Consider the following 13,246-nt stretch of genomic DNA (forward strand, 5'->3'; position numbering starts at 1 on the left):
TACACATTAAGTAAGAAACTCTCCTTCATGGATACTCAAATGGTAGTTTTGGAAGAAAAAATGCTGGAGGACAAAACAGTTGACTCAAGTATGCCAAACACCATGCATGGCAAAAGTTCGCTACTGGTGACTCAGCAGAGTGATAAAAGCACCACAAATGGAATTTTGAATTTCACCCTTCTCAAAATTCAAACTAATTCTCAGCTAGAAAAAAAAAATAAATTACTTCAACTTTACATTTCAATTTAATGGACTTAGCTCTTCTTTCTCCCTTTCCATAAACTCTGCAAATCAATTACCTTGCTATCTGTTTCCTCCAAAATAAAACTTGAAGACACACACCAGTTCATCACTCAACATTAGCAGCAGTCTGTGAAGGAATACCCCATTCATTGCTGGCAGATGTTTCAGAGTTACTGAAGTAATAGCAATTGACCTAAGGAAGCTCCAAGCCCGGCCCAAACAGATTCAGAGAACCATGCAATTTCATCTCAGAAAAGAAGTCATCTCACCTGAGGTTCAGGCCTCTGTCAGCAATAAAAGTGACCAGCAGGATTCAGATATAGTTAAGCCCAGAACTATGACAGCCCTCTTATGGAATATCTAGAAGCCACTTCAGCTGAATTTTTTTGAACTTCATTCATTACAAATACCAAGTGTTGTTATAGACAAAGCAGATAACTTCTTGTACCTCTGGAAATTATATCAGCGTATCACCTACTATGTTTCTGGCAGTACTAGATTTCAAAGAGAAAAAGAACTGTTTGTTTTGAAAGATTTTTAAACCTATTTGCCAATAATCAGTAGTGTCGCTTATCTAATACCAGGGCACAAGAAAAACCTGCGGAAGAAAAATGAAAATAAAAATACATAATTAAATAATGTCCCATAAGACTTCGGGAAATTACTATCTTACCACCTCTAAGGAAGTTTTATTTTGTTAGATACATTTCTTCAGACCATAGCAAAATACATTTTGCCTAATCATACACTTTCCTAGGCCTTGAAGTAACCTAAAAGCCTTTTCATGCAGAACTTGAATAATATATAAGAAACGGTTATGTGGAGTGTATTTAAAATATGAGAACTATTAAATATTTTGCTTTTAAAAATAATCCTAGAGTTATTAATTTTAAAGATTATTACTTGTTATGTTTTCACACTAACAGGAGTGCCTGTGCAGTATTACACAATGCAGATTATGTTTACAGAAGCAAATGCTTTTCTAAAAATTAAGTTTTCAAGAGTTTGAAAATAGTGTCAACACATACTGTAATAGTTAATTATTATATTTCAATGATCCACTACTCATGGAGATTCCTTGTAAAACCACAGCATCCTATGAAATCCTGAAGTAGTATCTCAGCAGGAATTGATTTCTGCAGGTAAACATTATTTCAGAAAACAACTCTGTGGAAAAGAAGTAGTTTTTCTAACTCTGGGGAACCAGATACACACACATACACTCATTCCATACCAACTTACCTAGCCACATCAAATGATTGTGCCTTTTGTAGTTTTGCGTTTAGCTGTGATCCTGGACCAGATCTACTAAAGGAAGAACTCTTTGGCAATGTGGCTGTAAATAAAAGAATACACGTATTTATTAGCATTAGCATTTTAAACTGCAAAATTTCAATAACATTCATTTAGTTCCTAACAACAAATGCAAGCATTACGGTTCTTGTGATGGTATCTCTTTTAAAAATATTAAGATAAGTTAACAGTGTCTAACAAAATATGTGAAAACACACAGGCACTTCTCTAATGTCTTTTTACTTTTGCAGTTTTATGCAAACCCTGTTGATAGCAAATTATACTGTGATTAATGTTAGAAATCATATGTAGTCCAGTATTTTAAAATAATCCCAACAAATAGCAGTACTTCAATAGTTATAAATAGATAGGAGAGGACCAATTTCTAGGCAACAGTTTAGCAGCAAGCTAGATTCATCACACACTGCTGTTATAACAGGGTCAATATTTTGCTCAACATGACTGACTGTTACAGTGTAGTATGTCCATGTTTCTTCTTTTATACAAGTTTGCTAACCAATTACATTGGGCTAAACCAAAGTACAGTCCTTACCCAAAGTCATTCTTTAAAGTAAGTTAGAATGGCTAATTCTGTGTTTACTGTTCTCTGGATACAAAGAAAATAGCAAAATAATTTGTTAATAGCAAGAGAGTAAACAGATTCTCAGTATGTAGCATACCAGGATGAGCAAAAGCAGGCAGAGGCTGTATAACAGCAGGAGCTCCATTAGCCAGGGGAGGTACTGCTGCTGCAGGAACAGAAGATACTAATGGTGGAGACATTCCTACTACTGGAATAGATGCCATTGGCACTGGGGCAACAGTTGTAAGAGATGGCATGCTGGCAATGCCCCCAATACCTATGGGCAAGAAAAGGAGACATTTTTTCTAATTTAGAGACTCCTAATATGATACAACAATTTAACTGCAGCCTGCAACCCAGCAGTAAATGCAGAATTAAAGAGCAAATTGAAATGGAAACTTCCACACACCCCTTGAAAGAACTCTTACAGTCCACTGCACCATTAGCATGGCAGGGGAACATAAAACAATGCAGAGGGAACAATATACCATTTTATAATGTAGGCATATAAGATCACACTGGATGCAACACTGACCAAAAAAGTCTATTAGCATTTGCTGAAGAAAAGAATTGTTTGCCTTGAACTAAATGAAGAGCAGCACTGTCAAGTTCCAGTGAATAATGAACCCAAAAACCTACATTTAGCCACAACTGAAAAGAACAAGCTTCAGGATAACTGCTTGCAGCCTATTGTCAAGATGAAGCAGTGCAAAGCTAATAGGGTAAAGCACAGTAATGAGGTATTTTAGGTGTAAGCACAGTTGCATGGATAACAGGGAGGTTAAGGAGGTCCAGTCATGCCAATGGGAAGAATGAGGGTGTCTGCAAACAGCTGAGATCAAGTCTACAGTGAATGAGAAAAAAGAAAATCACAGATTTTCCTGGATTTCTTAGGGGGTTGACTTTATTATATCTTTTCTCACTTAAACCAGTATTTGCTCTGTTCAATTTCACTGATTTCTTGGAGTCAGAAATAAAACTGTAAAACTTGTGGAAGTGACAACTGATCAAACAACAGGGTTGCAGACAGTTTATCAAATGCACTATTCTCTTCTTAAGGATAGCACTGATTCTCAGGCACCAATCAACTTGAGTCACAGCAACAACTAAAACAGAAAGGTACAGAACCTCTCACTACAGAATACAGCAGAACATCAAGGTGTCAAACATGAGGTTCAGCTTCGTTTAGTTATTCCTCTCACCATCCCATTTTCCCTACTCTTTTCCTTGAAATGATAGCGACCTTGGCAGTACTTAACCATGAGAATTGAATGAGCAGTTCTAGCTAATACCAGCACAGCACTGTTCATAAAATAAAAGCAGTGGGGCGCATTACTACCATGACTTGTAAAAATTAAGAAAAACATAGCTAATCTTGCCAAAGCTGGAGATCCTTTAATGACAACAGTTTAATTAAAAACTCCATCACTTTGGAATGCACCAGCCCTGCTACCTGATCCATCTTTTTTCCCCACAAACACTTTTGTTTGGAACATACAGGGAGCAGTTTAAGACCTGAAGCAAACAGGACCTCAACTTATGTTATCAGTATGGCTGGGTGCTAAAAGTTCATTGAGATCTTTTTTTGGAGCACATGCATGTATGTGGCAGCATTTGGTTTTTGAGCCCATGTACTTTTAGAAGTACTTTTTCTTAAAAGTTTCTTTTGGAAGCTGCAACATGACAATCAAATCAACTTAGGTTGCTACAATACAAGCTGACAAGGAGGAAAACCAAGAGCTTACCAAATCCTGGTGCACTAGGCAGAGCAATAGGTGGCTGCTTCATGACAGGAGGCAGTGCAGATGGGAGTTGATAACCTTGTAGTTTTAATTTTATAAGTTTCATAGCTATTGAAAACTCCAACTGATCCATCCTCCCATCATTGTTCATGTCAGCTAGAGCCCTAAAAAATACACGATTTTCACAGTTAGATTCTTAAATTATGATCTTCAGAAACTGACCTAGGAGCATGCACGCACAGGCATGTATATTCAAAAATAATTATGCCAGGCTAAAAATGGTCATAAAACAAGAAACTATTTAAACTGAGAGCTTCTTGACTTCTTTCTTGTAGCAATTAATAAGTATTTTTATAGTCCCTTTTCAACTCTTACAGGAATTACAGTGAAACATCTAGAGAAAAAGGATTAATGTAGTTCTACAAAAACTTTGCAAAAATCACACAAATTAAATTACATGCTACTACAAACAGCACCACAGAGAATCAAATTACTTAGTCTGCAAATCTGTACTTTAGCTACACTTAAAATAAAATGTTCTTTAAATCTGTGCACTTTACTAAAGACCATTATGTCTGAAAGTGTACAAATGTGTTTTCAGTTAAACAATAGTACTCAAGATAAAACATTGAGCCTAGACCTTGAATAGGCTTTCATGTAAAGTAGTCTGACTTAAACAGTCATCTTTTTGTTTCTTCATTTGATGGTTAAGAAAACCACGCTCAGCAGGGAATACAATTGGGAGGTTAGGGGGGAGAGAAGCAGGAAGAAGAATGTTAGTTCCTGCAATTGCAACCAAAAAACAGAGTAAATGCACACTAATAATGTAACTAGTTGTAAACATAGTTTTAAATATTAGCTTATTTCTTTGCATTCATTTGAAGAATTAAGTACACATTTCAGTATTGGAATAATATATATGTTTAAGTTCATGTGTACATTTACATGTCATGGACATGACAACACAAAGGACCCAGGCAGTCTAGTTAAATTAGAGCTTTATTTCTGATTAAATCCCTGTCAAGGAAAGCATTCATGCAAGTATGTGAAAAATTATCAAAAAAGTACTGCAATAAATTGACAGTTATTTATAATTGATACTTATTTAAGTAGACAGCCAGGTAAATGCAGTGGCAAAGCATTCACAAAATTAAAATCCTCCTACCCCAACCAAAAAATCCTCAGAAAACTCACTGAAGAGGCAGATCCCAGCAGGGGTTGCCAGAGGTCAATCACACGTCTTAAGAGTTTCCCCTGGTTTAGATCACCATTAGCATTTCCCCAAAAATGGAGACACTCCAACCCTTCCCAGTATTATAAGACAGCACTTTCAGCAGTGTAGCTGTCTTAATCCACCAATTTTGATGTCACAAGCTAAATACTACTACTAAAAATCTGGCAGCACTACTTAAAGAAGAAAGTCTGGTGAGGAAACTGTAGACTCTGAAGCTTACAGTTAAAAAGAAAAGTACACATCACACCACTCCCTGAGAGATGTTGAATTACTACATATATTTCATTGAAGAACAAGTTTTGGCTGTGAGAACTTCTAGGTGTTGTTTCCTGAAGCTTAGTATCACACAGAATTTTAATTTACACACAAAATCTGCCTGCTCTTCAGTAACTTTAAACCTTCTTCTAATCCCGCTACCAGCAAGTCTTTGGAAGCCTAAATTTAGTCAAAACTGATTCTGGGACCCATATAGCATAATGTGATTTGGATTCAAGTTTCAGTCATGATCCCTTAGTATGTGGTTCATTCGACAAATAATCAATTAAAAAGATCCTACTGTAGCAGTCAGACTTGATATATGGTAGTCCAACCAGCAGAAGGAAGAGGGAAGGCCAGCATGGTAAACCTGGACCAAGAGAAGTACAAATTTGGAATGGGCATCTCCTCTTCCTTGCAGAACACCACTACTCTAGAGTCTCAGCTTCTGATCACTCTTCCACGAAGAGCAAGCAACACACTGGTAGCTCCTGAGGTACTGGCAGGCTAAGTTAAAGTGGAAGATGTAATGTTTTTGTCTTCACACAACTTGCAGAGATGAATGGGAGAACTTTAGTTCCTTTTCCTCTTATACAATGAAACAGATATAAACCTCAAAAAGATATGTCTGCATCTCTCGAAAATCTTCTCTACAACAAAAATGTTTATAATAACTTAAAATTCTTGTAAAAATCCCAAATTCATTTTGAAGGAATTCATAGTTTAACTATGACAATTAAGAATATCCACTCTATTTTTCAACAACAGCATGGAAGTGACCCACCATACGCTGTAGAAATTTTCTGCCCAAAATCATCACTTAGGCTTACAAGTAACAGTATTACTCAGCACATTTTCATTTTCTTCTTCATACACCTTTTAGTTTTTATAAACAAAACAGTTCACATAACATCCATTAGTCACCACCTATAAACAGTGATTTTAGATTTCTAAAAGTCTCACTTAGGAGAAACACATGCTGCAAGTCTTACAAACCCAAAATATATTTGCAATGTTAGAATGTCAGAAACTTAATGGCCAAATGTATTTTCTGAAGTGCTCCCTTTTCTGAGTTTTGCACTAGAGAGTAAACCAACCTACAGTGAATGAATACCACAGGTAAGAAAGCCTCATTAGAAAATTAGAGTATTAAGAACAATGGAAACCAGGAGCAGATAATTACCTTCATTTAATTGATGCTTACAAGCAGACACTACACCTTTTTTAAGGCAACTAAAGAAAATTCAAAAATATTCAACAAGGACAATGTGTGGAGTTTTTAATGAACGTTTAGTTCAATACTTGCTTAGCCGTTCTTCTGTCAGATGCCCAGAGGAAACGGGCAGTAAAAAACAGGCTTATATAGCTAACATGCTGAGGATGTGCATAGGAACAAAGCTAGAGAAATTGATCTGAATAAACTATTCTAGCAGATTTTTGACTGCACTCCAAGCAGTCGGTGGTCCTCACAAAGAAAACGCATTCCTCAACATACGGAGAAGTCAGTCAGCTCCACAGTGACCAACTGGCACCAACAGCTCAAATAGTCACAATTTTCCTTACATCTTTGCATTTAAGCAAAGTAATTACACAAGTTCTATTTATAATAGTCTTATTTGTACAACCTAAGTGGCTTCTATACCTGCAAATACTTTGATTTATAAAATTTAAGCCTTTCCATTACTAAAGCACAGGCAAAGCCCCTCAACCTGTTATACGCATGGCCGTGCAAATGGCATAAGAGTAAATATCACACTGTCGGTGACCTTGATTCTCTAGGCACTATTTAGAGTGTACTGCTAGAACACAGAAAGTCTTTGCATTCTACATGAGAAAATATTAATTGTCCAGTAATAAGAAACTTTGATGTGCACCAGTCTCATTGCTTTAATTGAACTACTATTCACATAATCATCAGTAGCTTTTAATTTAATGTCTGACCTTCTGTTCAACTCATTTATGTCAATGGGTTTGTTATTTAAATTAACAGCACAAATTTCAGTGAGAAAAATTATGTACACACTATAGAATTTATACACATTTTTACAGCATGCTAACAAAAAACAGCTTTTGTCTGACAAAATCTTTAGTGCAAAAATAGGACAAATTTTCATTTCTAATTACTGAACCTAGTGTCATGCTGTTAGATTACAGTACTTCTTTTGAATAAACATCATCTTAAATGCAGTAAGTGGCTGACAGTAAACACTACCTAAGTTCACTCTTCTGCTTCTAATGAAATTTGGAAGAATGTAGTGTCCTTAAATTTGTTTCATTTAAGGTCTGGCCGGAACCAGTGCAGAGCAGTAAATGGATTAAACATTGACTAAATATTTATCATATTTTATAGAACAGGCCTGTGTTTATAACAGGGGTTTTCTAACGAGAACAGCTGCAGTGGGCTTCATCACAATGCTAGGTTTCAGGTGCTAACAAAATTCTTCCCCTACAGATCTTTTCTTCCTCCTTTCTCTCCTCTATACTGCAGAATGCAAAGGCAACTTGATTATTTTTGAATTTATAAGATGCAGAAACTGAGCATACAGTTTCTTCTGTCAAATAGGCTTACGATTAGCCTACAAAACATCTATCTCCCTGAAAATAGCACAGAGTGTTAAAACAAGGAAATTTCCTTGCAGTTCAAAAAATCTGAATTTATTTAGTTTTACATTCCCATATTAGATTATACAAGCCCATATTGCATTATAAAACTCAGACATAATTAGAGAGGCGAAATTAGGTCTTTAGCATCAGTCACTTAATCAATGCATGTATAGTAAGAGTTACAACTCACAGAATTGGCACCCATAACCTTTCATTCCCACGCTTGGACACAAATTTAAGAAGGCTGTGAGAGAAGTATATGTCAGAAATAGGTAAGTCAACCAATGGCTTTAGTCTGTCCTGAAAAAATAAGTAACTCTAAATGCATGAAAAACAGATGGCATTGATTATTTTAGTTCTCATTTAATTCCAGAGAGACAGGCTACACAGAAGATGCTTTTTGAGGCCACCATTCATAAGGGCTTTAGAAGAAAGCCAGATTATTGCCTACTTAAAAACAGTTATCTTCCGAGCCATTGCAGTCTCAATGCAAAGCCTACTTAGAGGCTTCTTAATAGATTACCAGCTTGGCAGACTCCAAAGCTTGTAAGGGTAGAACAGTAAAGAAGTTGTCGTGACAGACCATAATAATTCCACTAATTTGCTCCACTGAGGTCCCAGAGACTTCTTTTTTCTTGAATGAATGATGAGTGGAAGGGACACAGGAATTCTCAATGCTAAAAACCATGGAGCTACTATTTTTAAGGAACATGAATTCTGGGAAAGCTTTGATTAATAGCAGAAATTAAGATAAGTTTACTCCTTAGAGTCTCATCTTAGAAAGCAATTAAACCAATGCAGAATATTCTCAAAGCAGCTCTTGAGGCAGAAGACATTTAACCAGTACTTCAGCTAGCTAGCTAGCATTTCTTGAAGTTCTAATGAAAATTACTTTTTTGTAATACAAGAACAGCCATTCAATTTTAATTAAAATTAATATACAAGACGGTGAAAATCCTTATACTGCTTATTTATGCAGACAAAATTCTCTCACTTATGAGATAGTATGTTTGGAAACTCGAAGAGGTAGAGGGCTTGCTTTTTCTGCAGAGAGCTCTGAAAGCAGTATGGCCAATCACTCATTAGGCCAATCCCCCCCTGCAGTTCCTTTCCCAGTTGTGTTTTTCTATAAAAGAATTTCCATAGCCAACAAAACAGATGAAACTTTGTATTAGCATAAGCTTGTCTACATACAGCTGTAGGTAATCCTTCATGAAACAAATGTTAGGCTCCTATCTTGCAGATTAATATGATCAACTGTATTCAAAATAAGTAGACTCATTAAGAATAGGAAAACACTTCCAAAACACATACAATTCCATATTTCTAGGATCAGAAAATTAATTCGAAGAGTTTTACAAGTGGCTCTAATTCAGAATAACAACCTTCCTTCCTTAAAGACTGTCGTACCTCCCCTTCTCACCCTCTAATAATCAAATGCTATCTAAAAAAACCCCAAATTCCATCTATACAAGAAATAAAGAATACTGATAGAAAAGAAATTTTATGCAGCTCACATCTCTCAGAAATTCTGGGCTTATTACTCCAGAACTCCCCCCTCTATTAAAGTACTCACGGATCTATATCAATGTCAACAGTGACTTAGATAGACAACATCAGAGTATTGCTATTAATCCACAAAGCAAGTGTGCCACTTTGAGATCTTACCCCTGGGAGCTAAGACAAACAATGATTCAAATTTTTCAATGCAGTCTTGAGCATATTGTGACGTCCTTTGCAGGCTGCAAAGGACTTCTTGCCACTAAACAGTCTAACTTCTATTGTTTCTGTGGGACAGCTGTAATCTGTGGTAGGTTACAAACAAACATTCACTGATAGATCAAAAGAGTTAAATCATTTGAGTTGTGGGAAAAGAAGCGAGTTTTCCTTTCTTTTTTTTTTTTTTAAGGGGTCTTACTACCACTATGTGACTATTTTTCTACTTGGTTATTCTAATTTCAACTGGAAATATATACAAGTGATTTAGATCTTTACTTAAATATTTACTTCTCTTAATTCAGAGATGATCAAAAAAAGGAGACACGTGAGAAAGGGATGTCTACATGCTTTTTTATGATTTATAAAGGCAGCATGAGTAAGTTTCAGTTCAGCTTTATTTAAAAAAATGTGCATGTTCAGGTCTTGTCTCTATGACAACTACAGAACTAGTGGAATGATTCTCTCCCTCTCAAGAGGCTGAAAAACTGAATAATTCAGAGAGGAAGAGATTTTTAGTCAGATTATTTACAACTGTTTAGTTCCATTAACACCTATTTAAAGCTAATGCCTACGGAACATTTTTGGAGAAGGGATGTCTTGTTTAAGACAAAACTTCTTTCCTCGTTTAATTAAGAGGCAAGAGAAGTTCCAAAGGGACATATGAACTCTCACTGAGTCTTCAGCAAATAAGATAACCAGACCAGATCCGATATTTGTAAGATAAGGATAATTTGAAAAGAAAATAAGCTATTTATTTAAAAGCCATGTAAACCCAGCCCCTCTTTTAGGCACGCATATTTCCAAAGCAATTGTTTTTCTTGCAAGTTCTCTTCTTTTTCCAGTTGGAGCAAGATTCTGACTTTAGAAGTCCTTTACTACAACAAAAAGTTTTCATAACTGCACTAAACTACTCTCTCTTTCAGTTAACAACAGAGGAAAAGTTAACATTTGTCAAAAGTTATCCATCCCTCTGCTGCATTTTTCCAATCTAGAATGAAAAACAGTATTATTTCACTCTGTCTAGCACCAAAAAAAGTTTTAGTAGTAATATAATTAATGTAAATTATGAATAATCTATGCAAGTTAGCATGTCTGAGTCTGACAGGGTCATACCATTTGGAGCAGAACAACTGCAATCCTGCATGAAGAAAGTGGCAGATTGTAGAAATGTTTGTGGTGTGTAATATACAGCAATGGAGATTTTGATCTGTCTAAACTCACCAAGGAATAGTAACAATTTCAAGTTTTCAAGCTGTATCTCCAACTACAACGGAAATAGTCTATGTCAGTCTTAATTTTTGTAACAACTTCTGCAAGTCTTGCACAGGCTTTCCCATTAGAAGATTTTTAATACTAATTACTGTGCTTAGTGATTGTATTAGTACATTTTTAATAAAGTTGAAAGCATTTAGTAATTTGAAATGAGGACTGCAAACCATCAACTTCAAAAATGCCATTTGTAGAAGGATGCCTACTTCCAATAACTGAACTAGTAACTTAAAAACTCAGCTAAAACATACTGCAAAGCATATTTGCCTTGTAGACTTCTGGAAAACATACTGAAGTAAATCAGTGATTTTAAACTGTGAAATATAGTTACTGTCCAAGTCCGTACCAGTAAACTTCACTCTGTGATGTAAGTGCAATTCTCCCATCCCCTCCCATATACTCACCATATCTGTGCTAATACCGGTTGAGGTAACCCAGACTGAAAAAAAAAGTTTCTAGCTTGATCACCTATAAAATAAATAGGACATCATTTCAGAAAATGCTAAAAATACCTGTAAGAGGAAAGAGGAAATCATGAGTCAAAAATATCTAAAACAGAAGCAACAGTAAAACCATAAATACTTAATGCTACACATACATAACAGAGTATGAGATTTAAACTTATTTTGTCACTTGCAAAACTACCAGATATTTCCAACAAGTACATACGTTTTAAGTCTGCAACAGTCAGCACCACATGAAGTCAACCAGGTATAAACATTTAGGGCAATGGGAAACTCATGGTTCACAGTCCCTAATCTGTGTTAATGGCTCTCTTTGCTGGAATCATATGCCTTGTGAAAACAAAAAAATTTTTTCTTCCGGGAAAGTATGTATCAATATAAACTCTTAGATTTTTTGGAAGTACAATGTCAGTCAGCTAGCATAAACTAAATAAAGGGGTCTTTACCCTGATGTGAACCTGATAAGCCACTATTAAACAAAGCCATGGTATATTTCAAAGTCATTTTCCAACTACCCATTAAAAGTAAGGATAGCAAAACAACTACAAAAGGATTAGGCACTTGGAAGTGTTGTGGCTTGTAAAAGAAAGTTGTAAACAGACTAGAAAGAGCACTAAATATCAAAGGAGGTCAATAAAAACAGTAGTATTTTGTACCGTATCTGCCATATAACTGGAGCAGAAACAATCAAATTGTATACTTGGAGGCATGTATGGCTGTGATGAGACTTTGCAAAGAATCTGACTCTGATTTCACACTCTGGAAATCCTCTTGATGGATCAGACAGCAAGAAAGGTAAAATACTTCTATACCTTACATTTCAATTGAGCATCAGAGTTTAGATAGCACTAAAGAAAATTAAATGCAACAAAACAAGCTAACAAAAAAGTATTGCCTTTAAAATCAAAGCAAATTGGTGGTGTTCAATGAAAATTTAGTAGGTCAGTGCAATTCCTTTACTTGCAGCTTTGCTTCCCACAACTTAAATCAATTTTGCCATTTAGATTTTTTAAAGAAGTCATCCACGCTGTTTTCACTAGTTTAAATAACCAGTTTCTGAAACAGATTTCAGTTAAATTGATACATCTTTATTTAAACAGACTTCTTAATCTATTAGTATGCTAGCATGGTGGGTTGACCCCAGGCAGAAACTAAGCACCCAGTCACTCACTCACTCTCCTCCCCCGCATCAGGGTGGGGAAGAGAATAGGGAAAGCAAAAGTGAGAAAACTCACTGGTTGTGATAAAGATGGTTTAATAAGTGAAAGAGTAGAAAAAAAAATCCAAGTGATGCAAAGGTAATCACTCACCACCTTCCTCAAGCTCAGTCTCTGAGCAATGGCTACCTTGGAAGATAACAGCCTCCCTGCCCCCCCAGTTTTTGTTGAGCATGGTGGTATGGGATAACTCTTTAGTCAGTTAGGGTCAGCTGTCCCCCCTGTGTCCCCTTCCCAACTTCTTGCTCACTGCCAGCTTACTCGCTAGGGGCATGCAGCGTAAGAAATAGTGAAAGCCTTGAGGCTTTGCAAGCACTGTTCAGCCATAGCCACAGTCCGAAACACAGCACCATACAGACTGCTATGAAGAAAGTTAACTCTATCTCAGCAAGACTCAGGACAGTGAGTTAATTTACTGAGCACATTAAAAGCACGAGGCATCAGGGTAATTCCACATCCTGAATTCTAACTCTACAGTTTGTAAGTATCAGCTGGCTCTACACAATAGAACTGCTTTTTACAGCTGGAGTTATAAATAGTTTTAATCCTACTTACAGAAAAATCCGGTGGCATAAACCAGGTATATAGCTAGTAAATACCAGAAAAATATCAGAAAGGATGGG

General features: G+C 36.1%; 1 protein-coding gene across 9 annotated transcripts in view; it reads right to left on the reverse strand.

The window, feature by feature from the left end:
• The window catches only part of ITSN1 (intersectin 1), a 146,347-nt gene that overhangs the window by 94,956 nt on the left and 38,145 nt on the right, over positions 1-13,246 (reverse strand). For 8 of the 9 annotated variants that reach the window (XM_069785192.1, XM_069785190.1, XM_069785186.1 and 5 more), the window contains 4 exons: positions 11,347-11,410; positions 3,865-4,025; positions 2,217-2,396; positions 1,486-1,579 (listed from right to left, as the gene is read on the reverse strand). In XM_069785192.1, the coding sequence (XP_069641293.1) occupies positions 1,486-1,579; positions 2,217-2,396; positions 3,865-4,012 (422 nt within the window). In that variant the 5' untranslated portion in view covers positions 4,013-4,025; positions 11,347-11,410. The remainder of the gene's footprint in view (positions 1-1,485; positions 1,580-2,216; positions 2,397-3,864; positions 4,026-11,346; positions 11,411-13,246) is intronic. The other variant, XM_069785191.1, reaches the window with a different exon arrangement.

This window comes from Haliaeetus albicilla, chromosome 6 (genome assembly GCF_947461875.1).
Source record: "Haliaeetus albicilla chromosome 6, bHalAlb1.1, whole genome shotgun sequence".
NCBI classification, from domain to species: Eukaryota; Metazoa; Chordata; class Aves; order Accipitriformes; family Accipitridae; genus Haliaeetus; species Haliaeetus albicilla.